The sequence below is a fragment of the Melospiza melodia genome, chromosome Z (genome assembly GCF_035770615.1).
Source record: "Melospiza melodia melodia isolate bMelMel2 chromosome Z, bMelMel2.pri, whole genome shotgun sequence".
In the NCBI taxonomy this organism is placed as follows: Eukaryota; Metazoa; Chordata; class Aves; order Passeriformes; family Passerellidae; genus Melospiza; species Melospiza melodia.
Window position 1 is genome coordinate 79,704,422 of NC_086226.1, and position 27,895 is coordinate 79,732,316.

Here is a 27,895-nt window from a genome sequence, read left to right on the forward strand (position 1 = left end):
GGGATGGAGCCGGGGATGGAGCCGGGGATGGAGCCGGGATGGAGCCGGGATGGAGCCGGGATGGAGCCGGGATGGAGCCGGGGATGGAGCCGGGGATGGAGCCGGGGATGGAGCCGGGGATGGAGCCGGGGATGGAGCGGGGATGGAGCCGGGGCTGGAGCCGGGGATGGAGCCAGGATGGAGCCGGGGATGGAGCCGGGATGCCGCGGGGATGGAGCCGGGCTGGAGCCGGGGATGGAGCCGGGGATGGAGCCGGGGATGGAGCCGGGGATGGAGCCGGGGATGGAGCCGGGATGCCGCGGGGATGGAGCCGGGATGGAGCCGGGGATGGAGCCAGGATGGAGCCGGGATGCAGCGGGGATGGAGCCGGGATGGAGCCGGGATGGAGCCGGGGATGGAGCCGGGATGTCGCGGGGATGGAGCCGGGATGGAGCCGGGGCTGGAGCCGGGATGGAGCCGGGATGGAGCCGGGGATGGAGCCGGGGTTGGAGCCGGGGATGGAGCCGGGATGGAGCCGGGGCTGGAGCCGGGGATGGAGCCGGGATGTCGCGGGGATGGAGCCGGGGATGGAGCCGGGATGGAGCCGGGATGGAGCCGGGATGGAGCCGGGATGGAGCCGGGGATGGAGCCGGGATGTCGCGGGGATGGAGCCGGGATGGAGCCGGGATGGAGCCGGGGATGGAGCCGGGGATGGAGCCGGGGATGGAGCCGGGATGGAGCCGGGGATGGAGCCGGGATGGAGCCGGGATGGAGCCGGGGATGGAGCCGGGATGGAGCCGGGGATGGAGCCGGGATGTCGCGGGGTTGGAGCCGGGATGGAGCCGGGGATGGAGCCGGGATGGAGCCGGGGATGGAGCCGGGGATGGAGCCGGGGATGGAGCCGGGATGGAGCCGGGGATGGAGCCGGGGATGGAGCGGGGATGGAGCCGGGGATGGAGCCGGGGATGGAGCCGGGATGGAGCCGGGGATGGAGCCGGGATGGAGCCGGGAATGGAGCCGGGATGCCGCGGGGATGGAGCCGGGATGGAGCCGGGATGCCGCGGGGATGGAGATGCAGCAGCGGCCCCGCCCGCAGCCGCCGCCCCGGCGCTGTCCCGCCCCCGGAGCCGGCGCTGCTGTGCCGGGCGGGCAGCGGCTCCCGGCCGCCCCATGGACCGGATCGCTGCCCTGCGGCTCCTGCAGCTCCTGCTGGTCCTGGCCAGCACCGCGCTCGGCCGCTCCGAGGAGCGAAACCCCGCCGCGAACAGGTCGGTACCCGGGGCGCAGGGTTTTAACAATTCTGCCCTTCGTTGACAACGCCAGGACGTGGCTCTGCTTTCCCCTCCAGGTTTGGAAACACCCCGGGCTATTGCAGAGTGTTATTATTTCTAATTTAAAAATATATTTTATTATAAATAAATATATATCATAAATATATATATTATAAACATATATTATAATTACATATATATAATTTAATAAAATATATTTTATTAATATATTAATTATTTTTAAGCAGGCGATGTGTTGGAGATGTAACTTTGCAACGATTTTGTGAACGTTGTTTAAAATTGGGCGTTTTCTGTGCATCCGCCCTAAGTTTAATTTATGTTTTATTGACTCCCACACTGATATTCCCTGGGAAAAGGGAGTTATAAATAGCATGACAGCAAGGGTGTGAAAACTACTCCAAGAAGCACAGGCACGGAAATATTCTGCTTGCGTGGAATATCTGAAGTGTGAATGCAATATTACAAGTGAGTATTAAACTTAAGAAATTACTGGAGGTCTGGGTTTATTATTAGTGGTGCTGTTTCACTCTCTGACGAAACACAAACAGTGAGCCCAGATCATAGCACGGGGAAGAGGGGACTTTGTGGAGCCAAGCACTGAGAAAGTGAGAACAGCCCGAGCTGTGTGAGCTGAATGATGCCCAAAGCCACCAAATAAAATAAAAGAGACAAAAACACAGAGCTAACATGCTGGTGAGGGTCGCAGCTGCCAGTGAAATCTGTGCAAAATTTGAGGCAGGAAGGACATGTGGTGATTTGCCTAAGCTTGTATTAGGAGATCTGGTAGCCAGTTACTGATAAATGCTACAATATGTTTTCATTAAATAGCTTGCTTGCTGCTCTGCTCTGCCAGCTCTCTGATTTCTTGCTGCTCTTCTTAAATAATTTCACTTCTTTGTCTTTGAATCAGACCAAAATCCAACAGATAACGAGCAGTGGAGCATTTCCTGAACTGTATTGCAATAAATATTAACAGATGAAGTCATGATCCTGATGCCAGTGAATCAAATGGGAATTTTGCCTCATTGGGAGTGGGATTGTGTCTGCACAGCGTAAATTTGCTGGAAGTTTTCTGAGCTCAGTTTCTCTTGTGTTAAAAATGGAGGCTTGATGTGATCTATCAAGCTTCTATCTATCTATCTATCTATCTATCTATCTATCTATCTATCTATCTATCTATCTATCTATCTATCTATCATCTATCTATCTATCTTGCTCTGATCCAGACCTTGTTGGACACCCATTAAATTGCAAATCAGCCCCAGTAATCAGTGCTTTCTGAAACATTTATGGAAATCTGTCTCCCTGTGCCAAATGTGTCAAATCATTAAAAAAACCAGAGGAGTTGTGGTGTTTGTAGATATTTCTTATTGATGGAATTTACACAGAGGCATTTAAAAGCCAGTGATGATTTTGGTCAGGATGTTTCTTAGAAGGAGACAGCTCTTTCCTTGAATCTGGTCCCTCCAAACTTACACATTTATGGCATTAATAACTTCACTGCAATTCCTTATGTTGAGTGTCCCTAGGACCACAAACAGTGCATTGCCCCCAGGTGCTCCTCACCTTTCATAATTTAGTTTTCAGTGCGTTTGAGAGGTCACATGTGATTTTTATTAATTAGCTGTAACCAGTTCAGCAGCCAGTGAGGAATTCTGCAGCTGGAGGTTGCCAGTCTTAGGGAGATGGCCCTGAAGTAATGGAAACACAGAAAATTTGAAATTTCTGTAATTTGCTACACAGCACTTTTCTGTAGATGCAGAGTGCATTTTCCCATTAGGTGTAGTTTATCACCTAATGGGTGATAAGAACTGAGTGCCAGGATTATCCATGTGGTTATTTGAGTGGAGGAAATGCCGCTTAGTCCTCAAGACCTGCAGTTTTGCAGACAAACAATCCGGACTTAGTTATCTCATGTAGATGGATAATGTCATCTGATAAGAGGAAATTTGCACCTCTTTCTACTTATAATCCCCTTTAATTGGGTTTTACATAGTGACTAGTCATTCCAGTGCTTTGTATTAGGGCTAATCCGATTTCATGTGGGCTCCTAACATGCTGGGTGTGGTAAATTCAAGGTACAGCACACGTGCCTGGGTGCACCTGGGAGAGCTGTTTACCAGTGGGCAAGGGAAAATGTGGCTCATCAAAACATGCTCCACTTGTGATCAAGTGAATCTGAAATTTCATAGCAAGAGAGGCTGATGAAAGGGTCTATAACCCAAAGTGCTGGAAATTATTTGCTGTGGAGAATGCTCTAGTGCTGGCTAGTTTATTTTCTCTTACACACGTAATTACCATTTTTATAATCAAAAGGGAATTGATATTTTTTTAGTGTGTAGCTGTTTTCTCTTTCCTCACTTTCAATGCTTTTATTTCCACGGGGACACCCTCCAGCTGAGGGCCGCAGGGCTCTGCTGCCTGCGGATTCCCCTTTTTGGGGGATGGCCTTTTTGGGTGGAAAAGCTGCTGTTTTGGCATCCCCAAAACCAGGAAGGGATTGTCCCTGTGTGCCAGCCTGGCTGTGCCATGGGGAGTGACGGCCCTGCTTGCTTCCTGCAGGACTGCTAATTAACAGAGTAATTAGCAGGAGGCACCTCCCTCACTGTGCCTGGCATGGGGCTGTCAGGAAAATTAACCCACAAACAGCAGAGGTTTATGCCCAAAAAGGAGACACAGCAGTCCTTTGACTTTATTCCAATAAAGGGAGAGGCCATTGGGCATCCCCTGGGGTCTCTCACATTTTTGGAGGGCTCAGCCTCCTCTGTATCCCAATTTCCCAGCCACCTTTCCCTTCTCTCTTTCCCCATTTCTGAGGCACTTGAGAGGTTCAGACTTCCCAGAACACCTGATCCCAAAGATTTCCCTCTAATGCACAACCCTCCCTTTTCATTTTTAATTCTTATGGAATTCAGGGGTTTTCCTTCCCCATTGTTTCTTTCACCTTTCAATGTCCGATTTCCTTTCTCAGCCAACCTAAAGTTTATTTGTAAAGGCAAATCTCTTTTTCCATTCATCCATCAGTGGGATTCTCCCCATGGTTTCTTTTCTCTCCCAGGGCTGGTTTTATCTACCAGCAGACCCACAGCTTGTCTGTGAAGACAATTCCACCATTCCTCTCAGGGCTGAGCATGTTCACAGGTCCCTGGTGGCTCCTGGGTCACTCTCTGCTCTGCATTCCCCATGCAAGCATGAATATTTCACCAGCTGTGCACATTCATCTCTGTTGGAGTGCCTTCATGCTGAAAGCAGAGATGTGACATCTCTCCCACAGCGGCTGTGGAGGAGCCAGGATTCCTTTTTCTTAATGGACAGTCACAAAAAAACAGAATTAACATTTCCTCCTCCATAAACAGCATGAAAACCTGTCAGGCAACGGAAGGAATTGCAGAGTTTTACAACAATTCTTCTTCCAACACCAATGTTGTAGTCCAGGTGGTGATTTCCAAGCTGGAGTAAATGGATATGAGTGCTTAATTATGCATATATCCAAATAGTGTTTAATTTAATTGTGGAGAGGAGCTACAAGTATAGCTAAGCATAACTATATATATATATATATATATATATATATATACTCACCCTGGAGAGCCAAGCTCTGACTGACTTTGCCATCCCAACAATTCACCCGTGGTGAAGTTTGCACATAAACACTGAAAACTGCTCTAATTCCTAATATTTTGGTGTAAATGTTTCCACGTTTTTGTTTTTTTTTTTTTTTCCTGCTGTGGTGGTTTGGAAAAATGGTAATAAATGGGGTGAGGGAGGAAGATGGAAGTGTGTTTCCATTTGGAAGGTGAGGCAGGACACCAAGGGCAGTGTGTGCAGGATCTGTGGGCTCGCGCTCACCTGGATGTCACAGACATCTTTAATGGAAAATCCTTTCCTCTGGATTTTTCCTCCTGAGAAGCTGAGAGGCCTCAGGAACAAAATGCAAACAATGGTTATCTGCTGCTGTGGGATGCAACAGGTGCATCTGGGATTGGGCTCATGTGGTTGTACAGTGTATATTCTATATTGACAGTAGTTCTGTCAGTTTCAAATGCAATACCTGCTTGTGAGCCTTCAAACACAGTGCACACAGCTCCATTATTAAGCTTCAACTTTCCTAATATCTTGCTAGATAAACTTTTCTGCAGCTTAGGGAGTTATTCTAGACAAGCATTAATGCCCAGACCATTGCTCTATTTGCCCTTGCTTTTCTACAGTTTAAATAATTTTTCTGCTGACCAATCTCACGGCTGCTACTTGGCTCCCATCACAGTTCTGATGTCTCTGAGGCCTGCCTTTTGCAGCTTTCCCAACCCCTCTGATTCTGTGGGTTCCCACATTGATTCTGCTGACACCAGCTGAGGACTTAGGCCTCAGAAGAAAATCAAATGCTGTAAAATGCACGAGCCTGGTGGTTGTCACTTGAGATGTGCCTCACCTGAGCCCAGCCTTGCAGTGACTCCTGTGGGATTTGTTATTGCCTGGAATTGTGAGAGCCTGAATGAGGGATGTGGGACTGCAGGGGCTCTCCAAAATGCAGTTTATTGTATACAAAATGCAGTTTGTTCCATCCAAGGTGTCACAGCAGCCCAGGGCTGTGGGTGACAGAGCTGTGCCCACAGCTGTCAGCTCCAGCTGCAGGCAGCCTGGACACCCTTTGGGTTTGGTTACAGTGCCTTATAGACTTTTCTTTTGGTTACAGTGCATTATGTACTTTTCTTTTGGTTACAATGCATTATGTACTTTTCTTTTGGTTACAATGCATTATAGACTTTTCTTTTTGTTACAATGCATTATAGACTTTTCTTTGCTGAGCATCTTAACACAGCAGAACCAATCCATACCTTAACTATTATCTGTAGCCCCTCATAACTACTGTAATTGCCATATTCATGTTGCTGTTCTCCAATCACCAAAGTCAGTACATTACAGTTTAAGCTGGAAGTTGTTTTTCAGTTCTCTTGCAGTGGGAAATTCTGGGACCTTTTTCCCACTTGCCACATTTGCTGCCTTGTTTGCCTGTGCTCTCTTTCTGCTTGGTGAAATCATCTTCTTGTTTGGGGTGGGTTTATCCTTTGCTCTAAGCCATAAAACCCCTTCTAACTAACACACCCTTTGCCTCCTTGGTTATCCAGTGAGACTGGCTCAGCAATTCTTTTCTTCCATATCAAAACTGGCTTCCATCTCTATTCTTCATCAGACTCTACATTTAAAAATCTTTCTGCTAGGCACACATATCTGTGCGACTTCCTTGTCAAATTTCCGTCCTTCCCAACACACCCCAAAACTGACATCCCATGGGATGAGATGTCACCATTAGGTTGGATGTGATACACACACATGGTCAGGGTCCAAGAAGAAAAAAGTTTTTTATTCTGCGTGTTCTCCAGCTTATATACTCTTAACAAAGCGTGATCTTAAGTCATTAACTACATCACAATAACTGCTTATATTCAATGGTGCAAAGCAATTAATGTCAGTATAATTGGCAAAAATCACAGAAATTTAATAAGGTAATACAAAATAATGCAAAAATAAATACAGAAATTTAATAACATATACACATGTACTTATGCACGTAGTCAGCCTACAAAACTTTTCATGTATCTTTTCTAATCTGTTTCCATGCTGACGGCCTTGTCTTCTTCCTTGCTATGGATACACTCAAAAATCATCAATTGTTATTTCTGCTATTAACTCGGCTTTGTCCAGCCCCTCCATAGGGGGACAGTGTGGTGAGGACGTGGGAGTGCCTGTCAGGGCTGGTCCAGCTGAATGACCCCTGAAAATGGGACGTTTTTAGCCAGGCTGCAGCAGCTTTGGGACATTTTGCCCTGTTCCTGTGGCCTCCACCAGCCAAGGACCCGAGCTGCCTTTGGAATGTTCTGTGGAGTGAAGCAGCCACAGATTTCCCCATAAACTCGCTGCAGACTTTGAATTCAGATGCTGCACCATAAATGTTTTTCTGCTCTCTCCTAGTTCACATGAGTTTTCAGATCAAGATTCTCTCCAGAGAGCTGGTAAGGCTTTTGTGGGGCTGAATCCCCACAAAATTCTGGTTCTGTTATGGTAGATTTTATCCCCAGATGTCGGAGACTCTTCTGTCACATGTTTTGTTGAAGCATAACCCTCTTTAAAAATACCCTTTAAAGGATTTTCCTGTTAAAATAACAATTCACTGTCCAACTCTGAGGTGCAGCGAGAACGTGGAAGGAAAAATCTTTCACCATTTTTTTTTAACCAAATGAAAACAGAGTTAAGTGCTTGAAGGATGGGGCTGTGAGAGTGCCCATGAAATGACCTGTGCTTGTGAAACTTCACCCTCCTGGCAAGGAGGAGTTGGGATGTCAGGGAATTTGTCACAGCTCCCTGTCCCTGGCAGTGCAGGGAGAAAGTTCCCAGCACAGTTATCACACTTTTGCCAGCCTGTTCATCACCTTTTGATGAATTTGCTGCACAGAGGAAAAAAAGCAGGTTTTAATGTGTTTGAGATGAATAAATACAGATTTAGACTGAATCCTGTAATTTTGGGGCACTGGAGTTCCTCCCGGTGAGGGTGGCAAGGTGTCCAGTGAAAACAAGAGGAACTTTGGTGAACAAGAAAGGTAAATTAGAAAATACATGTAGTGAAGGCAGTCTTTGCTGCCAGTCAAGTATTTTCCATGGCAAAAGCAGTAATTCTGACATACACATTTTGTGCAGGGATAATTATTGTTTGCATAGGAACGTGGAAAATTTTGTAGATGTGTGTTTTTTATAAATGTGTGTTTTTATAGATGTGTGTTTTTATAAATGTGTTTATAAATGGGTGTTTATAATATGCTAATAATGAAATAACACTTCTTCTGCAGGTCAGCATTACAATGGTCGTGTGAAGCCAAAGTTTAATCTCAATCAAGAGGCAATTGCACAGGTAATGCCTGGAGGGCTGGATCTGTGAAGTCTTTTCACAGCACATTTAGGTCTTCCAATTTAACTACAATTCTGAATTAAATGGGATTTACTTTGTTCACAAGAAACACCCAGCAGAACTGTGTAAAACATTGTGGTACAGTTCTGTCTCACCACTTGCACAAATATTCTCTGCTTTTCTGCAGTGACACCTCGGGTGCTGTTGCTGGTGCTGGCTGGCCATGTTTTGGGACAAATTCCTTAAATCCACCTTCTGTGCAATGGGATTTCTTGTTCTCATTTCAGCTGGTGCTGAAACTTGAGCTGAAGCTGGAGCAAAACTTGAGATTTTTAGTGGGAGCTTTTTACCTGAGACCAGGCTGTAGGTCTTGTCAAAAACTGAGCATAAAAGGGTTCCTTACCAAAAGTGATGCATTCCAATGTTGGGGACATGTTGGAAAAATCTCTCTCATATGGGCTTCTGAGGAGACAGCCCTGCTATTTATATAAACACACTCATAGCCACTCAGCACATTTCCTGGCCATCATCATGCTTTGCTTTCAGCTTGTTGCTGTCAGTGCTTGTTAATTTTCATCCTGAAACATCCTTGTGCCATATGTAAGGTCCAGTATCAAAAGGGATCTTTCAGGGTCTGAGCTGAGAGTTATGATTTGCTGATCTAAACAGCACACACGCAAAAACATCTCCCTTTAAGCCAAGACAAAACTTTGGGGCTTAACTGTGTCCCTTCTGGAGCCTGGTGAGATGCTGTTTATGACTGGGACTCAGGAAACCTTTTCTGTTTTAATGTGAACTTGCAGTCATATGAAATGGTAAAAATGCACGTTGTGTGTGTTATCTTATTTGGATAGGACAGAGGTGGTCACTGGAAATCTGGGGGTGAAACTTGAGAATGGCTTTTAATTTTTGCAGTTCTTTCTCACCCCTGAGTCAAATTGTCTTGCCTCACAGCCAAATTGTCTTTTTGAAAATTGAAATTTGGCTATGAAATTAGGCTCACAAGGGGTGGCAATTTTATGGTGTGTGCAGAGGACACGGAAGCTGCAGTCCCTGGGTTTCAGTCCTGATTTTGTAAAGGCAGGGGTCCCTGCCTGATCCATCCCATTCTGCAGCAGGTGTTTCCCTGTTTTCAAGCCACGGTGAGCCAAGCTGCCTGCAGGTAGGTTAAATTCAGATATTTCTCTCACCTGGGCAGCTGCTCAGAGTGCTTCCAGCACGGTGGGCTGTGTCCTTGGCACAGCCTGGGTCCTTTCCAGTGGGCTGAAGCAATTCTTAGAGGCGCTGTAGAGAATCTGCACCTTCTGGGCTGGGGCTGGGTGCTCTGTGAGGTGCCATCCCCATGGTGGGAAGGGGAAACAGCCAATGCCTCTGCTTCCTCAGGGCTGGCTCTGATTTCTGGTGACTCATTGTGAAAAATGCCAATCACTTGTTTTTAAAAGTTTAAACGTTTAATAGTAATAAAATGGTTCTAAATACAGTAATAAAATTAGAGTAATAATGTTTTGGACTATTAGGACAATAGGAGATAATAAAAACAAAGAGTTACGGATGGTCTGGGTACCTTTTCTGGGCAAAATAAGCCTGAAAAAGGACCCACGTGAACAAAGGATTAACCCTTAAAAGCAACAGCCTGTTGCATATTCAGACACCTCATCGACGATGCATAAATTCCATTCAAACACAGGATTCTGTCTGGGCAGTGTCAGCTTCTTCCTCTGAATCCTGACAGCATCTTCAGGGTTGAGTGAGGCAGGAAGAAATTAATTTATTTTGATAATGGAGCAATAAATTCTGTTTCTCTGAAAGATTCAGGTGTCCTGTGGCTGCCATCTCACTGTGAGTTCTTTCTTTAAAAAAGTATCCTACATAGCATAGTTTCTATTTTAACATTTTGTTATAACCTCAAACTATATTTAACACACTACTTAAGAGAATTAATACCAAAATAACACATACAATATTCATTTTAATATTTGTCAAAAGCCAATCACAGGCCACAAACAGAACAGGGCTGCTGTGGAACTGCCTTGAGCTGTTTGATTTTCCAGCATCACTCTCAGTCCATGGCTATGGCAATGGAAGGTGCCAGCAGCTCACATCCCAGGCAGCAGACACAGAACTCAATGTCACAACTCACTTTATGAGTTTTGTGACCAATCACACAAAGCAAAAGCACACTGACAGTATTTATATCTGTATAGTGTATATTCTATATTGCCAGTAGTTCTGTCCAACCACTGTGAGCACAGGTACCTTTGGTTAAACAGTGCTGGCTTATTTCAAACCTCAAAACCACAATACCTGCTTGTGAGCCTTCAAACACAATGCACACAGCTCCATTATTAAGCTTCAAACTTCCTAATATCTTGCTAGATAAACTTTTCTGCAGCTTAGGGAGTTATTCTAGACAAGCATTAATACACAGACCATTGCTCTATTTGCCCTTGCTTTTCTACAGTTTAAATAATTTTTCTGCTGACCAATCCCATGGCTGCTGCTTGGCTCCCATCACAGTTCTGCTGTCTCTGAGGCCTGCCTTTTGCAGCTTTCCCAAAACCCTCTGATTTTGTGGATTCCCACAGCAAGGAGCACCCTGGAGCCACCCTGGGCTCCCCCACAGCCCCCTGAACGTCACCATCAACGGCACCCCCTGCATCCTGTTCTGGGCCAGGAGGATCCTGATCAGGATGGAGAACCACTCCCAGCTGGATCTGACAGACAGGACCTTTGGAGCCCACGCCACCGTGGATGTTGGGGACTCGAACTGCAGCGAGGACAGCGCCATGTAAGGGGAATTCTGCTCTGCTGGGGGAGCTGGGGGCAGGCAGCTACTCTGGGCAGTGAATATGGGAGTGGAGCCTTAAGGTTTTAGTTGTTATATTTTTCAAATCCTGTGCTGCTTTAGGGTATAACTCTAATCTCCATATAGAGTGTTAGTTGCTGTCTTCACGTTTTGGTCAGAACACAATCCCTTTGAAACTGAAGTGTGACCGTGTTCACAGGCGTCCCAGGATGAGAGAAGAGAGGAGGATCTGACTCCATGTTTCAGAAGGCTTGATTTATTATTTTATGATATATATTACATTAAAACTATACTAAAAGAATAGAAGAAAGGATTTCATCAGAAGGCTAGCTAAGAATAGAATAGCAAAGAATGATAATAAAGATTTGTGGCTTGGACTCTCTGTCTGAGCCAGCTGACTGTGATTGGCCATTAATTACAAACATCCAACATGGGCCAATCACAGATGCACCTGTTGCATTCCACAGCAGCAGATAATAATTGTTTACATTTCGTTGTTGAGGCCTCTGAGGAAAAATCCTATGGAAAGGATTTTCCATAAAAGTTGTCTGGAACACTCAAGGACACCTGTCTTGGTGTGAACAGACAGGTGTCTGCTAAGGAAGGCAGGAGCCTCCCCTGAAATGGAAAATGTAAACCCCCTCACCTTGAATTTCTATAAATTTTAAATTAAGGGGCTCTCAGGCAAAAATATGAGAGCAGGAATAACAGTACTTTAACAGGGAAGAAAAAGATAAAATGAACAATGCAGTGCACTAGAACAACACTGACAGAGTCAGAACCCAACCTGACACCCTGTGGCTCAGGGTGTTGGTGGCAGTCCCATTGGAAATGTGGCTCAGCCCTCCTGCAGTGCCAGGGGTGGTTCTGCTGGAGCAGGGGGATCTGTAGAGAAGGATGTATTCTTCCTCTGAAGATCCAGTGGGAGGAGAGACAGCTGCTGTTCCTCTGGGGAATCCCGTGCAGAAAGCCGTGCTGGTGTCTCAAAAACCTCTGGATTATATCTGGGCAGCAATGCTTGGCTCCTCCCTCTGGATTATATCTGGGCAGCAATGCTTGGCTCCTCCCCCTGGATTATATCTGGGCAGCAATGCTTGGCTCCTCCCTCTGGATTATATCTGGGTAGGAATGCTTGGCTCCTCCCTCTGGATTATATCTGGGTGTCAATGCTTGGCTCCTCCCTCTGGGTTATATCTGGGTAGGAATGCTTGGCTCCTCCCTCTGGATTATATCAGGGTGGCAATGCTTGGCTCCTCCCTCTGGATTATATCTGGGCAGCAATGCTTGGCTCCTCCCTCTGGATTATATCTGGGTAGGAATGCTTGGCTCCTCCCTCTGGGCGGAGCATCTCCCAGTGGGATGCTGTAGTTCTTATCAGCCATGCAGGGACATTCAATAGTCGGTTATCAGCAGGTATCTCCCCAGATGTGGAAGAGATAAGGAAAGCTGCCACTGAACAGAAGACAGCTGCCATACAGATGGTAAACAGAACAAAATTTGCTTGGTAATGCAGGACAACACCCTACAGCCTCAGGCCCTGAAAGTATAAATGAAAGTGAATTGAGGGGGAGCAAACTGGGGCTAAAGGACTTCGTTACCTGAAGATGGAATTGAAGAATTCACCCCTGACATGCAAATGGACCAAACTTATAATTGTGTGAAAAACTCACGACCATTATCCATCTAGGGTGCAGCCCATGGGAGGCTTCTGACTGCCCAAGGTGTAACTATTGAAGGCCTTTAATAAATACCCACTTTATTCTTTTAATCTTATCCAGCCCCTGTTCTAGGCAGCCGATCCAGGGCATCAAGAGGCCCAGGTTTTTCTGATGATGTCCTGCCACTGTGGGCAGCAGAGATTGTGTAGTTTAAACCCAGCCTGTTGTGGACACTCAATATTCAGTTTTTGCAGTGCTGCAGCCCCTCCTGGGGCAGCCAGGTCTGCTCTCAGTGCCCATGGGGCTGGAGCTGTTGGTCTGTCTCACCTCCAGCTGTTTTACACAGCTGCTCGTGGGGTTGGAGAGGGGATCCTGTGCTGAATGTGGGGCGTAGGTGCTGTGCATGACTAATTATCCCTTCAAGGGGTGTGTGCCAGTGATGAGTTTTTGGGAGTACGTAAAAATAGGGGCAGACAGAATGAAGGCTATTAAAAGTGGTTATATTTATTGAGGGGACTTCATGTGCATTTTGGGCAGACACAGCCCCTCAGGGGCTACACCCAAAATGGACCGTGAGATTTTCACACTTTTATAAGTTTGGTCCATTTGTATATTGGAGGTTAATCTAAAATTCCAGCTTCAACTAATGAAGTCATTTACCCCAAATTTGCCCACCCAACTCACTTTTGTTTGCATTTCTGGGCCCTGGGGCAGTGAGGTGCCCTTGGCTGCCAGGCCTGGAGAGGAATTGTGCCTGCCCAAAATGGGACAGCAGCAGCTGACACTGAATGTGGAGTTTGGAGTTACACACTAAAGAACTGCAGGATGGCAAATACATGAAAATTATAAAAGCTAAAATCCCAAGGCATCACCAGCAGTGCTGCACAAGGTTCTTTTTCAATTTCACTTTTAACTTTCTGGTAACCTCTTTGTCTGTGGTTACCAAAAATGTCTGTGCACCTTGTGCTGTACAAAGTAGGTGTTACCTCTTTGTGATTTTACAGCACAAGGTGCACAGACGTTTTGGTGAGGTTAACAGAAAGCTAAAAGTGAAATTGAGAAAGAACCCAGCATCACAATGTTCAACAAGGCAGTTTGAATATCACATCATCAGCACGGGAACTTATCCAGCACTCTTTTGACACAGAGAGGTAGAGAATGGAATGAACTTATGTTAAAGATAAAAAAAAATGTGATAACAAACATTCCCCCCCCCCCTCCTCTGGCCTACAATTTGAAAATAATCTTAGTCTGATTAGTAAATATTTTAACAGAAATAAACAGAGTTTATTTTCTAACAGAAAATAAACTAAGGCAAAATTAAGGGTTTCAGAACACAGGGAATGGTATCAGATGTAATAATCCAAGCTGCATTTTTGTTTGATTTTTAGTTGAATGACACATTTACCTGTGTCTAATCCTCAACTATCTCTGACTTACATTTATAATAAAACAAGGGATGGTCTCGATTCAGTGCCCTGTTTTAGGGGACCTGTGTAACTCAAGAAGTCTAGATCCCCTAGGAAATTGTGGGGCTGTTTTTTACTTTTTTTAAATTATTTTTTAATTTTTAAATATTTTTGTTGGATTTTTGTTTGTTTTGTTTTGTTTTTGTTCTCTCAATTAATCTTCAACTTTAATTTTTGAGGCCTTTCAGAACCTGTGCGCTTTCACTATGTTTTCTTTCTGGCTTACTTGAACAACGAGAATCTCCATGCAGGTTTTAAGAGGCAAAATATTACTTTTAAGCGAGAAGAATTTATTCAGCCTAATCATGTATTGCATTAATTAACCTGGGAGGGCCTTTCACCTTATTGAACTTCAGGTGCCCGAGGAGGTGCAGAGCTGCCTCACAGCCGGGGTATTTTGTGAGGAAGGAAATCTGAGCTCTCACCTCTGCTTCCTTTCATGTTCTGTTATTTAAAAGGATGGGGACAAGGTGTCTGTTTGCACTTTCTAATGACAGGCAGGGGTGATGCTTGACTGAGATGTGGTGGCTGGGGGAGGAGAGCAGATCCACTGAGCCTATGGTCAGCTAGGGTGGGAAGCTAGTGGGATTGAGTTTTGTTGGAACTTAAACATGGATTTCTATTCTTTCTGGGTCGTCTGGGCCTCATTCCAATCAGCAGGTGAATGAGTACATTTCATTAGAGGAAGATTTAATCCTTTCAGGTTTTTTTTTTCCCCACTGACTTTAAGAGTAGACTGAGCAAAAAATTCCATGTATAACTGAGCTTAATCTTTTGTGGTGCTTTTTTCTCTGAAGGTCTCTGAATTTTTTTCCTAGCCTGATGTTACTTGCTTTTTGACCTAGGCTTTCCCTGAAGTTTGGTGACATTGGCAATCTAAAGGGACTTGTTATCAGGTAAGTTTATATAATAAAATCCTTACCAGATAATAACATAACACAAATACATTATTGTGCAGTTGTGTGGGGAACTAAAGAGAGTTTGTTTAAGCAAAAATAATGTGAGAAAAACTTGTATAACTGAAACACCTGCATTCAGCATGTCTGTCACTTGACTTGTTTTATTAAGGCATTTTTTGTTTCTCCTACATTGAGTTTTCTACTAGTGGAAAAGTTTGGGTCATCTCTTTTGTGTAGAATCTTCCTGTGTCTGAGATTTTAGCTGAACTTTGATAGTTCACTATGGTCTGGGTATCAAGCCACTTCATGTTTGCTTCTTGGTGATAGAACAGCATTTCAAGAGAACTGACTTTCCATACACTTGGTGGCGGGGGGTACAATACCAGTGTCACATTCATATTTTTCCAAGTATTTAGCCAAAATCCTGTCATATTCTTCTTGCTTTGTGGGAGAAACCAGACTCCTTGAGCTGCTACAGGGAACAACCTCAAACCACAGAATCCCAGGATATTTGGGGCTGGAACCCAGGGTATTTAGGGGTATTTGGGGCTGGAAACCAGGGTATTTTGGGTATTTGGGGCTGGAATCCAGGGTAATTTGGGGGCATTTGGGGCTGAAGGGACCTCTGGAGATGATCTGGTACAATTCCCTGCCCAAGCAGGGTCCCCTGGAACAGTGGCAGAGAAGCTGAGGCTGGGATGTCTCCAGACACTCCAGGCCCTTCCTGGGCAGCTGTTCCAGGGCTCTGCCACCCTCTCCCTTTCCAGGCTCCAAGGAAGGAGCAAGACCACACATAATTCCAATAATTCTGATACAAACTGATCACGCCGATGACTCTGACGCAGTCGCTCACCGCGCGAATTTAGTGTCGGCAACCCTCTGACTGATTTTCTCCTTTCTCCCCACTCCAACACGGCCTCCCCAGGCTCCTGTTGACCACCAGCTACTACCAGCTGTCGGTGCAGAGCTGGTTCAGCCTGCAGAGGCTGCAGCTGCTGTACAACCACTCGGTGCAGGCGACGTTCAATGCCTCGGGGATCCGCGCGCCCGCCGCGCACTCGTTCCGCTGCCAGCGCGTCAGCAGCCTGCAGAGACACGATGCTCTGCTGGTGCCCGGCTCCGAGCACGACCTCTCACACCTCTGGGAGGTCACCTTCATCGACTTCCAGGTGATGCCATTGTCTTCGTTTGGAAAGGCAGGAGTCTGCTAAGGAAGGCAGGAGCCTCCCCTGAAATGGAAAATGTAAACCCTCCCCACCCCTCCCAATTGCTATAAATTTTAAATTAAGGGGCTCTCAGGCAAAAATATGAGAGCAGGAAATAACTGTTCTTTAATAGGGAAGGAAAATAAAAAAAAAGGATAAAATGAACAATGCTGTACACTAGAACAACACTGACAAAGTCAGAACCCAACCTGACACCCTGTGGCTCAGGGTGTTGGTGGCAGTCCCATTGGAAATGTGGCTCAGCCCTCCTGCAGTGTCAGGGGTGGTTCTGTTGGAGCAGGGGGATCTGTAGAGAAGGATGTATTCTTCCTCTGAAGATCCAGTGGGAGAAGAGACAGCTGCTGTTCCTCTGGGGAATCCCATGGAGAAAGCCGTGCTGGTGTCTCAAAAACCTAAAACCTCTGGATTATATCTGGCTAGCAATGCTTGGCTCCTCCCTCTGGGCGGAGCATCTCACAATGGGTTATAGTTAATATAGTTCTTATCAGCCATGCAGGGACATTCAATAGTCGGTTATCAGCAATGTCCCCTCCCGAGGGAGGTGTGAATGTGGTCACTCAAAGAGAGAGATAAGGCAAACTGCCCACCTGACAAAGTTGGTCTGCCATACAGTTGGTAATTTAAAACATCTTGCATTGCAATCTTCCATGGCCATGGATTTCAGACAGGTGGATGCCATGGATGGGTTGAGGGGAGGTTTTGGACTTCTCGGGAAAGGCTATCACCTTCCATGTGTAGTTTACACACTTGTGCCTCACCTTGTGATGTTTTTTGGGCTACCTAAAAAGAGAGGCCAGACAAAATTAAGAAAATAAAAAGTGGTTATATTTATTGAAGGGTCTTCAGGTACATTTTGGGCAGACAGAACCCTCCCTCAGGGGCTACACCCGCAAATGGATCCTGTGGCCTCCATTTGTGTCCCCGTGGCCTCTGGACACAGGCCCAGCTCAGCTCCAGGGCCCGGCCTGACAGGCTGGTGTCAGACCCACAAAATATTTTTACCTTTTATGCCTTTTTGGGGCTACCTAAAACCAGAGACCAGACAGAATTAAAGGAATAAAAAGCTGCTATATTTATTGAAGGGCCTTCATGTACATTTTGGGCAGACAAAGCTCCCTCAGGGGCTACACTCGGGAATGGACCACGGGTCACAGGTTTTCAAACTTTTATGTTTGGTCCGTTTGCATATTTGGGCTAATCTAACGATTCAAATTTCAGCTAATGGAGTCATTTACCCCAAGTTTGCCCACCCAACTCACTTTTGTTTGCATTTCTGGGCCCTGGGGCAGTGAGGTGCCCTTGGTTGCCAGGCCTGGAGAGGAATTTTTGTGTCTGCCCAAAATGGGAAAGCAGCAGCTGACACTGAATGTAGAGTTTGGAGTTACACACTAAAGAACTGCAGGATGGCAAATACATGAAAATTATAAAAGCTAAAATCCCAAGGCATCACATGGAGCACAAAATAGAAACTAAGACTTTTCCTGTCCAAGGAAATTAAAGGCTGGTTTTTGTAGTCTTTCTGCTTGTGTTCCCTCTAGTGGTGAGTGAATTTGATTTCTTGTCATTACATCGTTCTGAGCTGAGCTCTCACACTCAGCTCCAATAACAGCATCACACACCCAGGCACGAGATTCATCTCACTTCACTTTTGGTGCCTATAGGAATTTTAACCTTGTGCCCTGATTATAGTCACCCCAGCCTGCCTGTAAAGCCACTGGATAATTCCCCTGACCCATCTTAAGCCCTTATTTTAGGATGAGATTAATAATCTTCTGAAAGCGCCAATTCTTCTGCGCTTGACAATGAGGGAGCCTAAGATGGCAGGACTAGAGTCCCTTTATATACCTGAGTCAGGGGCATGAGGAGCTGAAAAAGGAATGGTAAAACCTTTTGTCACTGTGTGAAAAATGTCCATGGACTGATTTAGTGAAGCAGAGTGCTAAAATCCATATTAGAACTGAAGCCAGGTTTTATTCATCTGTTGGTGTTTTCCATAGCTGGGTGCAGCTCGCTGTAGTTTCTGTAGTTTTGCTGCCATGTGCCACCCATGTGGGACCGGTGCGAAAATCTTGTCGTAGGGCATAGGAAAATAATTTGAGAATATTTCCTGGTTTGTCATGTTGGATTTTGTGCAAAAAGTCTGAAGCAAAAACTCTGGGGACTCTCAGCAAGTGATGCTGGAGATGCACAGTTAATATGAAAGGTAGCATGCCTGCAGTTAAATATTGCTGAGACACCAGGAGTGAGTCTTGGTGGAAGGTTCTGTTTGAAACACAGCTGCAAATCCTTTGGGCAGCAGAGTGGAGGGGATTAGAAGAGCTGGCAGTTTGAGGAGACTGACCTGGATAAACTCTGAGCATTAGCTCCAGCTATCAGTGGGAGACACAAATTTGTGCGGGTCTCAAGTCAGAAATCCTCCCTGCCATCAGGAGCAAATTAATGAAACACAAGGTAATGAAAAACAAATTAATGAAACACCCGTACTTTATTTAACATGTTCCCTCTTGTCCTCTCTGTAGATTCAAGGTTTTAACATCCAAGAAGGACATTTTGCCTACGCCAGGGACTGTGCATCCTTCTTCTCCCCAGCAATCCTGATGGGCTTGGTGATGTCCCTGATCCTGCTGCTGGTCCTGGCCTATGCTCTGCACATGCTCATCCACCTGAAATCCCTGGACAGGCACTACGAGTGCAAAGCTCCTCCTGCCTATTTTGCACAGATGAAGGACAGTGACATGGGAGATGAGAAGGAGCCCCTGAGAAACAGTGGAAATGAGCCCTATGAACTCAGGAACCAGCAGTTTGGTAAAATCTACATTTAGCAGTGTCTCAGTGAAACAAGAGGTGTTTTCTTCTCCTGGCATTGTCGTATGTAGTCTGTGCAGATTTTTCTACCACCTGATGAAAAGAAAAGTAGGTAACAGATTGTTTTAGCCAGTTATTCACTGGTAATCGTCTTGAAGATGCCTTGGGAATGAAGGTGAGAACAAAAATAATCCATTGTGAGTTAGAGATATTCGTGTTTGGACTTTATTCCTGTAGCAAAAAGCCAAAATAGAGGCTTCATCCAGCTTACCAAGTCCTGAAGAGAGAATCTGTAATGGACACTTTGAAATTAAATAAAGGTTAAAAAAACCCCTCAAACCAAGCTCTTTGCATATTCTTTCAGAAGGCAAAATTTTCCTTCATTCTGTATTTACTCTGTGTCCTGACAAAAGAGCACCAGTTTCTTTCTCAGGATGTGTTTTCTTTTTATTTCCCAAGTCACACCCCCTCCTTTTTGCCCCCACAAACTCCTTTTCCCACTCTGGAATCTTCAGGGCCACCTGAGGTGTGTTTCTATCCACTGCACAGATTAAATGGTGGCTGCAGGGCAGCAGCATCCTGGTGCTTTCCTGTGTTTAAGCTGGAGGTTTATCCCAGGATCTGATGGGAAAACACCAGACATCTGCTCACAGAGGCTTTACCCCGTGGCTCAGCTCTGTGCCAGGAGATGGATTAGGAGCATTATGTGCTGTAATTCCAGGTAAATTTATTTTCTAGCAAATCCCATCAGTCTCCCTCGGGACTTCTACCTGAATGGAGAATGACAGATGGAAAATAGAAATAACAGGTGAATATAAACAAACAAATGTAAACAAACAAATATAAATAAACAGAGAGGTGGAAGGTGCCAGCAAGCAGTGAAAAGGATACTGTGCTATGATTTTCACTGCTGCTTCTGAGAGTTTAGGATACTGCCACCCCACTCATCTGTTCTTCTGTTAGGGGCAAAGTTTGGGAATTCCAAATTAGCTATAATTTGGCCCTGATTTCTTGCAAGTCACAGCACTGTTCTCATCGCTGTAGTGCTTTTATGTTACAAATAATGGGAACTACAGCGTGATGGAAAATCAATCAAAACCACATTTGCAAGCAAAGGGCTTTTCAAATTTTAGATTACAGGATTAATTTATTGTTTGAAGCCTTTGCAAATGGTGCTGCAGAGGTCTTTAAACACCCTGAGAGATGTCCACATGTATTCTGTTTATTAGTACAGGTGACACACAGACTAGATGTGGAGCCCTCAGAGATTACTTCATCTAGGAAGGCACTTCAGAGGGAAAAAAAAAAAATCTTTGACACATAACCAGGTGTAATAGACAAGCTTTTGAGGACTTGCCAAGGCTGCCTGTGGCCAGCTGCTGCCAAACTTTTATCTTTTCCATGAAGGGAGCAAGCAAAAGCAGGAATGTTTGAGTGGGGCTGGCAGGAGAAGGTGAAAATTAAACCCTGCCCAGGTTGGTCCCCTGTGAAAAATGCCAATCACTTGTTTTTAAAAAACTGAAAAAGTTTTACAGTAATAAAATGGTTATGCAAGTAGTAATACAATTAGGGTAATAATGTTTTGGACAATTTGAATTAGGACAATATGAGACAATAGAAACAAAGAGTTACGGATGGTCTGGGTGCCTCTTTCTGGGCTAAATAAGCCCTAAAAAGGACCCACGTTAACAGAGAATTAACCCTTAAAAGCAACAGCCTGTTGCATATTCATACACCTCATCCATGATGCATAAATTCCATTCAAACACAGGATTCCCTCTGGGCAGTGTCAGCTGCTTTCTCTTAATCCTGATGACATCTTCAGGGCTGAGCAAGGCAGGAAAAGTTCATTTCTCCTGATAATGGAGCAATAAATTCTCTTTCTCTGAAAGATTCAGGTGTCCTGTGGCTGCTGTCTCACTGTGAGTCCTTTCCTTAGGAAAAAAGTACCTTACATAGCACAGTTTCTATTTTAACCTTATCTTATAATCTAAAACTAGACTTGACACACTACTTAAGAGAATTAATACAGCATCACTTTCTAACGCAACACACATAATATTCATTTTAATATTTGTGAAAAGCCAATCACAAATTCTCATTTTCCACATTCCCTGTCCTGCACACAGAGCTGGATAATGCTGGGCACCAGGGTGCCATGGTGCCAGGGCCACACAGGAGATGTTCCTCGTGCTTTGGAGAGCTGGGCTGTTGTCCTGGATTGCCAAGCAAATTGTGTTCTGTTTGCCATTTGCCATTTGTCCCCTGTTCAGTGGGCAGTTTTCCTTATCTCTTCCACATCTGGGGAGACACCTGCTGATAACAGTTATTGAATGTCACTGGATGGCTGATAAGAACTGCAGCATCCCATTGGGAGATGCTCCGCCCAGAGGGAGGAGCCAAGCATTGCTGCCCGGATACAATCCAGGGGGAGGAGCCAAGCATTGCTGCCCAATTATAATCCAGGGGGAGGAGCCAAGCATTGACACCCAGATATAATCCAGGGGGTGGAGCCAAGCATTGCTACCCAGATATAATCCAGGGGGAGGAGCCAAGCATTGCTACCCAGATATAATCCAGGGGGAGGAGCCAAGCATTGCTACCCAGATATAATCCAGGGGGAGGAGCCAAGCATTGCTGCCCAGATATAATCCAGAGGGAGGAGCCAAGCATTGCTACCCAGATATAATCCAGAGGTTTTTGAGACACCAGCACGGCTTTCTGCACGGGATTCCCCAGAGGAACAGCAGCTGTCTCTTCTCCCACTGGATCTTCAGAGGAAGAATACATCCTTCTCTACAGATCCCCCTGCTCCAGCAGAACCACCCCTGGCACTGCAGGAGGGCTGAGCCACATTTCCAATGGGACTGCCACCAACACCCTGAGCCACAGGGTGTCAGGTTGGGTTCTGACTCTGTCAGTGTTGTTCTAGTGCACTGCATTGTTCATTTTATCCTTTCAAATTTTTTCCCTAGTAAAGACCTGTTATTCCTACTCCTATATTTTTTTGCCGGAGAGCCCCTTAATTTAAAATTTATAGCAATTCAGGGGGAGGGTTTACATTCTCCATTTCAGGGGAGGCTCCTGCCTTCCTTAGCAGACTCCTGCCTTTCCAAACCAAGCCAGTTGTCCTGCCTGGGGCTGGGGAAATAGAACCTGGCACTGTTCAGAGGCAGCCTGACAAATTCACTGTGAGTCCCTGGTGTGAGGTCCTCACCCTGCTGAGCTGCCCTTCCCAAACCCTGAGGTTCTTGAGGCACAGGGCAGCCTCTTCCTCCCACAGGGGTAATTTCTCCTCCCGGCTGGTGTCTGATGGTGCTGCCAGGATAAATCTGACCTGATAATAAATTTCCTTGCATGGCTTAACTGGGCAAATCAACACCTTTCTTGTGAGAGGTTCTACAAGAGTGAGATGGGGAATGAGGGAATATCCCCGTGATCCTGTCCCTCATTCCTCATCCCCTTTTCCAGCCCAGCTGTGCTCCCTTTGCTTTTCCCTGGTTTTCAGGGTGGATGTCTGCTGGCTGAGTGCTTGAGATGCTCAGCAGTGCAAATCTCCAGCACGAGCCAGGACAGATTTTTGGGTGCAGATTTTCAGGGTTTGTGTGTGTGTGTCCCTCCCAGCCCCTCCTGAACAAGAGACAATAATTAGTACCTGATAACGTAAAAGGAAAACTTCTGAGGTTAAAAAAACCCAACAAAAAAAAAAAAAAAAAACCCCAAACCAAACCAACCAATCAAAAAAAAAACCAAAAAACCAAAAAAAAACCCCAAAAAACCCCAACCAACCAAACAAACAAACAAAAAAAACCACAACAAAAAAAAAAAAATCAAAAAAACAACCCCCACAAAAACAACCCCAAACCAAAACCAAAAACTCCAAAAATACCAAGGATAAAAAGTTCTTTCAGTTTATCAGCTTTTCTAAACCATGCCATGACTGGGATGTCCTGGGGAAAGGAACACACATAATATTCTCCTCTGCCCCTGTGGCATCACAGTTCTACTCAAATGACAGAAGGATTTAGAAAGGATAAATACACTAATTGAATTAGACAGGAAATAGACTGCTGGTCACAGGACTGGAAGGATGAGCCTTTATATATATATATATATATTTGTAAAGAATTAATGATGCTTTGGTGGAAAATACACCAAAAAATCATCTTGGTTGTAGTTTGTGTCTCCTGGTGCCATGTGTAAAAGCAAGCACCTATGGCTGAAAAACACAAAATTGTGCATTCTTACATTTCCAGTAAATGTGAGCCAAAAAATCCTTATCAAAGGCATGTTTTGGAACAACAGACACATTCCACTGCCTTGGTCCTTGAACAGGAAAATTCAAGCTAAAATTATTTGTGTGCTACAGAAATAAGATGCAGTGGCACTAACAGACTGGTTTATAAAATACAAGGTTTTTCCACATGCACAATTCCATTTCTGCATGAGAACACCTCGGGCTTTCCAATGTGTATGTGTTCACTCACACAAATACCTTACAGCATCTTTTTAAAACCAGTTCAATGCTCCAAATTCAGGGACCCATCCACTCCCACTCAGAGCTGAAAGGAAAAGTCTCACTTCCTTTAACTCAAACAGGATAAATTTCACAGACTGTGATAAAGCTGAATTGAACAAATGGAAGCATTTGTTCTTCATACATTTCATGTGCAGTAGTTAAAATGTTGTGTAATTGCCCCTCACCCCAATATTTGGCAATTTCACATCGGCAGGAAACTGGATTTTCAGGCAGCACATCAAGCACTGTTGCTCGAGCTGAAGTGGTGGAGTTTTGGCTTAGCATTAATTAAAAATGCACAAGGAATAATCAGAGCCATTGTCTCTGTAAAGGAAGGGAGACAAACCATGAACTACCAGCTGGCAAGCAGCACTGAGCTCCAGGGAGCCAGGAGAAATAGATTTATTTCTTCCTTCAGTGTTTTCAAATGGTGGCATTTCACTCTCATCCTTGAAACACTGATTCTTGTCACAGGAGCTTTGGTATTTCTGCTGTTTTCCTTTTAAATCAAGGGTTTCCAAAAAGCTGGGTGCCACCTCTCATTTCAGAAACTTTCCCCAGGAGCTCAGGGGGCATTTTCAGGGTGGGTCTGTTCTTCACCATTACTGAACACCCTTTGAGGTGTCCTCCACCTCCAGGGAGCCTTGTGACATGGCATTTAACTGGTGGGTGACAGGCCTGAAATCTGATTTAATGGTTCCCACGTCACCCCTTAGTTTGTTCACTGTAACAATACAGTAAATCAATACAAAATTTGATGTTATAGGGCAAAACCTGTAGGAAATCAGAAGAAATTGACCAATTATATATATATATGTATATATGTGTATATATATATATATATTTATATATTTATATATATATGTATATATGTATGTATGTATTTGCACCTTTTTTTCCCCTTCAAGCTGATAACTTATCATAAATCAGAAATTGCAACTTGTTTCTCCTGAGTCAGTAGTGTAAATTTGCTCATGACTCACATTATTATTATAATTTGTTATTATAAATATACATAATTATAATTTATTACTATAAAGAGTTTCAGTTCCTATAAATTTTGGAACAGCCTTCCTGAACATTTTGCAGCTCTGTCCAAGTGCTTTTTCTGGGAGAGTTTCTTGGTTCTGGTGCATCAGCATGCTCTGTGTTACCTGCCTCAATATCTGAACTGGTAATTGCAAATAATTGAAGGTTTGTGATATAACTGCTTGGGAATATGGAGGAATTTTCACTTGGGATGGAAGCTGGAAAAGGAGGTTTCCCAGCTGAATGAAGCAACACTTTTTGTTTGGCCCCATGATGTCCCTTACACCATTGAGCTGCCTCTCAGGTGTCCTGGAGCCATTTCTACATGTCTGCAGTGGAGAGAATTCATTATCACGAAAAAAAACCCCAGAAAACAAGCAAAAAAAAAAAACACCCAAAAAACCATAAGCATCCAAAACCAAACCAAACCAAAACAAAAAGAAAAACACAAAAAACCCCAAAAAACAACCAACCAACCAACCAACCAACCAACCAACCAACCAACCAACCAACCAACCAACCAACCAACCAACCAACAAAACCAAACAAAAGAAACCCAAAACCAAAAAACCACAAACCCATAAAATAGCACCAAACCAAAACCACACACACTAAAAACCAAATGTGAGTTTTTTCAGCTCCTGTTTCCCATTGTTTTCTTCAAGCTAAAGCTGGTCTTTCCAGTGAAAAGGAATTTTCAGCATTTTGTCTTACCAACAATGAGCAGGTTTTTCACTCCCAGCTGCAGCTTTCTGTCACAAAATATCAATCAAGGCTCTTCAAGAGACTGAAATGCTCTGTTCCAGTTGTTCCATAACTGCACAGATGTGAAGCCTTGAGAGAAAGGGACATTTTTAACTTCGCCTCTTGAAAAAACCCCACATTCAACCACTCTGCAAACACAGCCTGTGAAATGGAGAGTGGGGTCGTGACAAATCCTGCCCCTGATCAGCAAAATTAACTTGGTGGAAATCCCTAAACCTGTTCCCAAATAAGATCATCCTCAGCATTAATGTTCTTCCTTTTCAGATCTGTTCCAATTGGCTCGAGGTGCAGCACAAGGGGAAAAAAAAATTCTTAAAATCCCTTTTGTGTCAGGGCTGTTGCAGAATTTCACCTGGGGATTTTTAAGGGTTGAAATGGTTTGCACAAACACAGTTAGAGTGAAAGTCATGGTCTGCCAAGGTCCCTTGGGATTGCTGTCCCCAGGGTAGGCCATGGAGTGCCTGGAATTTTGCAAAATTCTGGAATTTTGCAAATATCTCTGCAGGGAAAATAAAAAAAGGTGCAGAATTACACATATAATCTTGCTGCAGGCTTGGGAAAATTAATGGGTCAGCAGCAGAGGGGAAATGACAGTGTAAACCTCTCCAAAGGCAGATTGTCCATGTCATTAAAGTGATCAGGAAATCTCCAGTTCTCCTGAAAATCTGCTTAGTGAATTACATAAATCCCTGGTGGCAATTTGTGTGGAAGTAGCCGGAGCATCATTCTCCAGTGTTGCCTGAATATGCTTGGTTCTGTTCCTCTGAAGACATTTCTAGGCCGCAATATTTTACAACATTTTCTTTTTGTTCTCCTTTGTTCTACAGAACAAATTTTAGGGGGAACTCTCTCACTTTATGTGCAAGACGTGCAGGATCTAGTCTTGACACTGGGACCTCACAAATTTCTCTTCTATCCTTCCAAACTCTGAAGTTGCAGAGGTTTGTTGGGTTAATAGAGGTTTGTTGGGTTTTTCTTGGTGGTCCTTTAAGAGGCCTGAATTATTGTAATAATGCCTGAATTATCCTGACTTAGTAAAATCTCATTGTTCCCCAGGACACACTGGGAGAAATGCCTGGGAATTTTGAAGGAAATGCAGGTAATAATTGAAAGATGAAAATTATGGAGAATGAACCCTCCCCATAAACAGAACATACCCAGAGCTTTGCTGGGTTGTGATTAACTCCTTGTTCTGCTGAATGAGTTATGTATTTATTTACTTTGTTGAAACAAAGGAGAAATGTTTATAATTTTTGTTGTCATTCAACCCATCCAGAAATGCCATTCTGTCTTTCTATATGTAGATATATAGACGTATTTCTATATCTATATGCACATATCTTTCTATATGTAGATATATGCTATTCTGTCTATCTCTATATAGATATAAAATTCAGTTTATTCTGTTAATCTTTGAGTGTAAATGTGTGGTTTTTTTTATTGCAGGTTTACAAAACCCAGTAGAACCAACTCCAAATACCATTGAGTCCCAGGAAATTTTGTGCTAGAAGCGTTTGGCTCATATTCTCTCCAACGCTAAAAATTTTTTTGAGGAGATGTCAAATGCTGATGTATTAAGGACAGCACCAGCTGTTGCTTGACAAGCCTAAGTCACAGTTCAGGGCTCATTCAAGCAGCAAAATTTCACTGTATCGTTGTCTTTATCAAAATTGGAGAAAAGGATGCTCATCTCCTCAGCTGGTGCGCAAACCATTTGAGATGCTGTTTGTGCTGCTTTGCCTAATTTATCCCAACCACTTCTGGCCACATTTAAAACACAGGAATCTGACTGAAATACCGGGAAAGCCAGTGGGGATCTCTCCAGTGGGCTTTGGGGCTGGCATGGAGGGGTCACAGCAGAGTGTGGGGGACAGTGGGGACACCAGGTGGGAGCTGTGGTGACCCCAGCACTGTGTGCCACCTTCCAAGGGTCCCTCCAGCAGGAACAGGAGCCCCTGGCCCTGAGTTTGCTGGGAAAGCTTCATTTCTGTTCCCTCTGCCCATCTCAGCCCTGTGATGTCCCCTCCTGGCTGTCACCCAGGAAGATTGGCACCTGCCCTGATCCTGGAGCATCCCTGCCCGTGGCCTTGTCCCCTGCTGCCACACAGGCCTGGTGACACCCTTCCCTCTGCTGGCTTCTGCTTCTGCCCTTGCCACGCCACTCCTTGATGCCTAGGGTTTCAGCTTTTGTATTTTTCAGGTTCTGTGCTCCTTTAGTGTGTAATTCTGAGATTCATATTGGGGGCTGGTGAGCTCTGTGCACAGAGCAGGGAGACAAAACAATTCCTCCTCTAGCTGGGGAACAAATGATCCCAATCTCAGCCCAGGAGCACAAACACCGTGGGCTGGAGAGGGAAAAACAAGCAGGGTGGGACTGCATGGGCTAAAGCTGGACTTGGACAATGAACTCCATTAAAAAATATTGGCAAAAAAGAAGTGTAAGACCCTGTGACCTGTTGTCCATTTTTTTTGTGGCCGTTTTGGGTTGTTCATCCCAAAGTGCATCCATTGAGGCCTCTCAATAAAACCCTCCTTTATTCTTCAGCT

At 44.7% G+C, this 27,895-nt stretch overlaps 1 protein-coding gene across 2 annotated transcripts; it reads left to right on the forward strand.

The window, feature by feature from the left end:
* Positions 1 to 1,137: 1,137 nt before the first annotated feature.
* On the forward strand, positions 1,138 to 19,374 carry LOC134431982 (V-type proton ATPase subunit S1-like protein). 2 transcript variants are annotated; one of them, XM_063180287.1, is made up of 8 exons: positions 1,138 to 1,247; positions 7,242 to 7,282; positions 8,114 to 8,175; positions 9,982 to 10,011; positions 10,758 to 10,960; positions 14,951 to 15,001; positions 15,930 to 16,173; positions 18,750 to 19,374. In XM_063180287.1, the coding sequence occupies exons 1-8, from the start codon at positions 1,150 to 1,152 to the stop codon at positions 19,050 to 19,052; spliced, it is 1,032 nt and encodes a 343-aa protein (XP_063036357.1). In that variant the 5' UTR covers positions 1,138 to 1,149; the 3' UTR covers positions 19,053 to 19,374. The 2 variants fall into 2 exon arrangements, with proteins under 2 accessions (XP_063036357.1, XP_063036358.1); XM_063180288.1 differs by lacking the exon at positions 9,982 to 10,011.
* The last annotated feature ends 8,521 nt before the right edge of the window (positions 19,375 to 27,895 follow it).

Coding starts and splice junctions, on each gene's coding strand:
- LOC134431982 (XM_063180287.1), top strand. CDS start 1,150: ATGGACCGGATCGCTGCCCTGCGGCTCCTGCAGCTCCTGCTGGTCCTG. Junction 7,283..8,113: donor AGATTCTCTCCAGAGAGCTG/GTAAGGCTTTTG, acceptor CTTCTTCTGCAG/GTCAGCATTACAATGGTCGT. Junction 15,002..15,929: donor CTAAAGGGACTTGTTATCAG/GTAAGTTTATAT, acceptor CGGCCTCCCCAG/GCTCCTGTTGACCACCAGCT.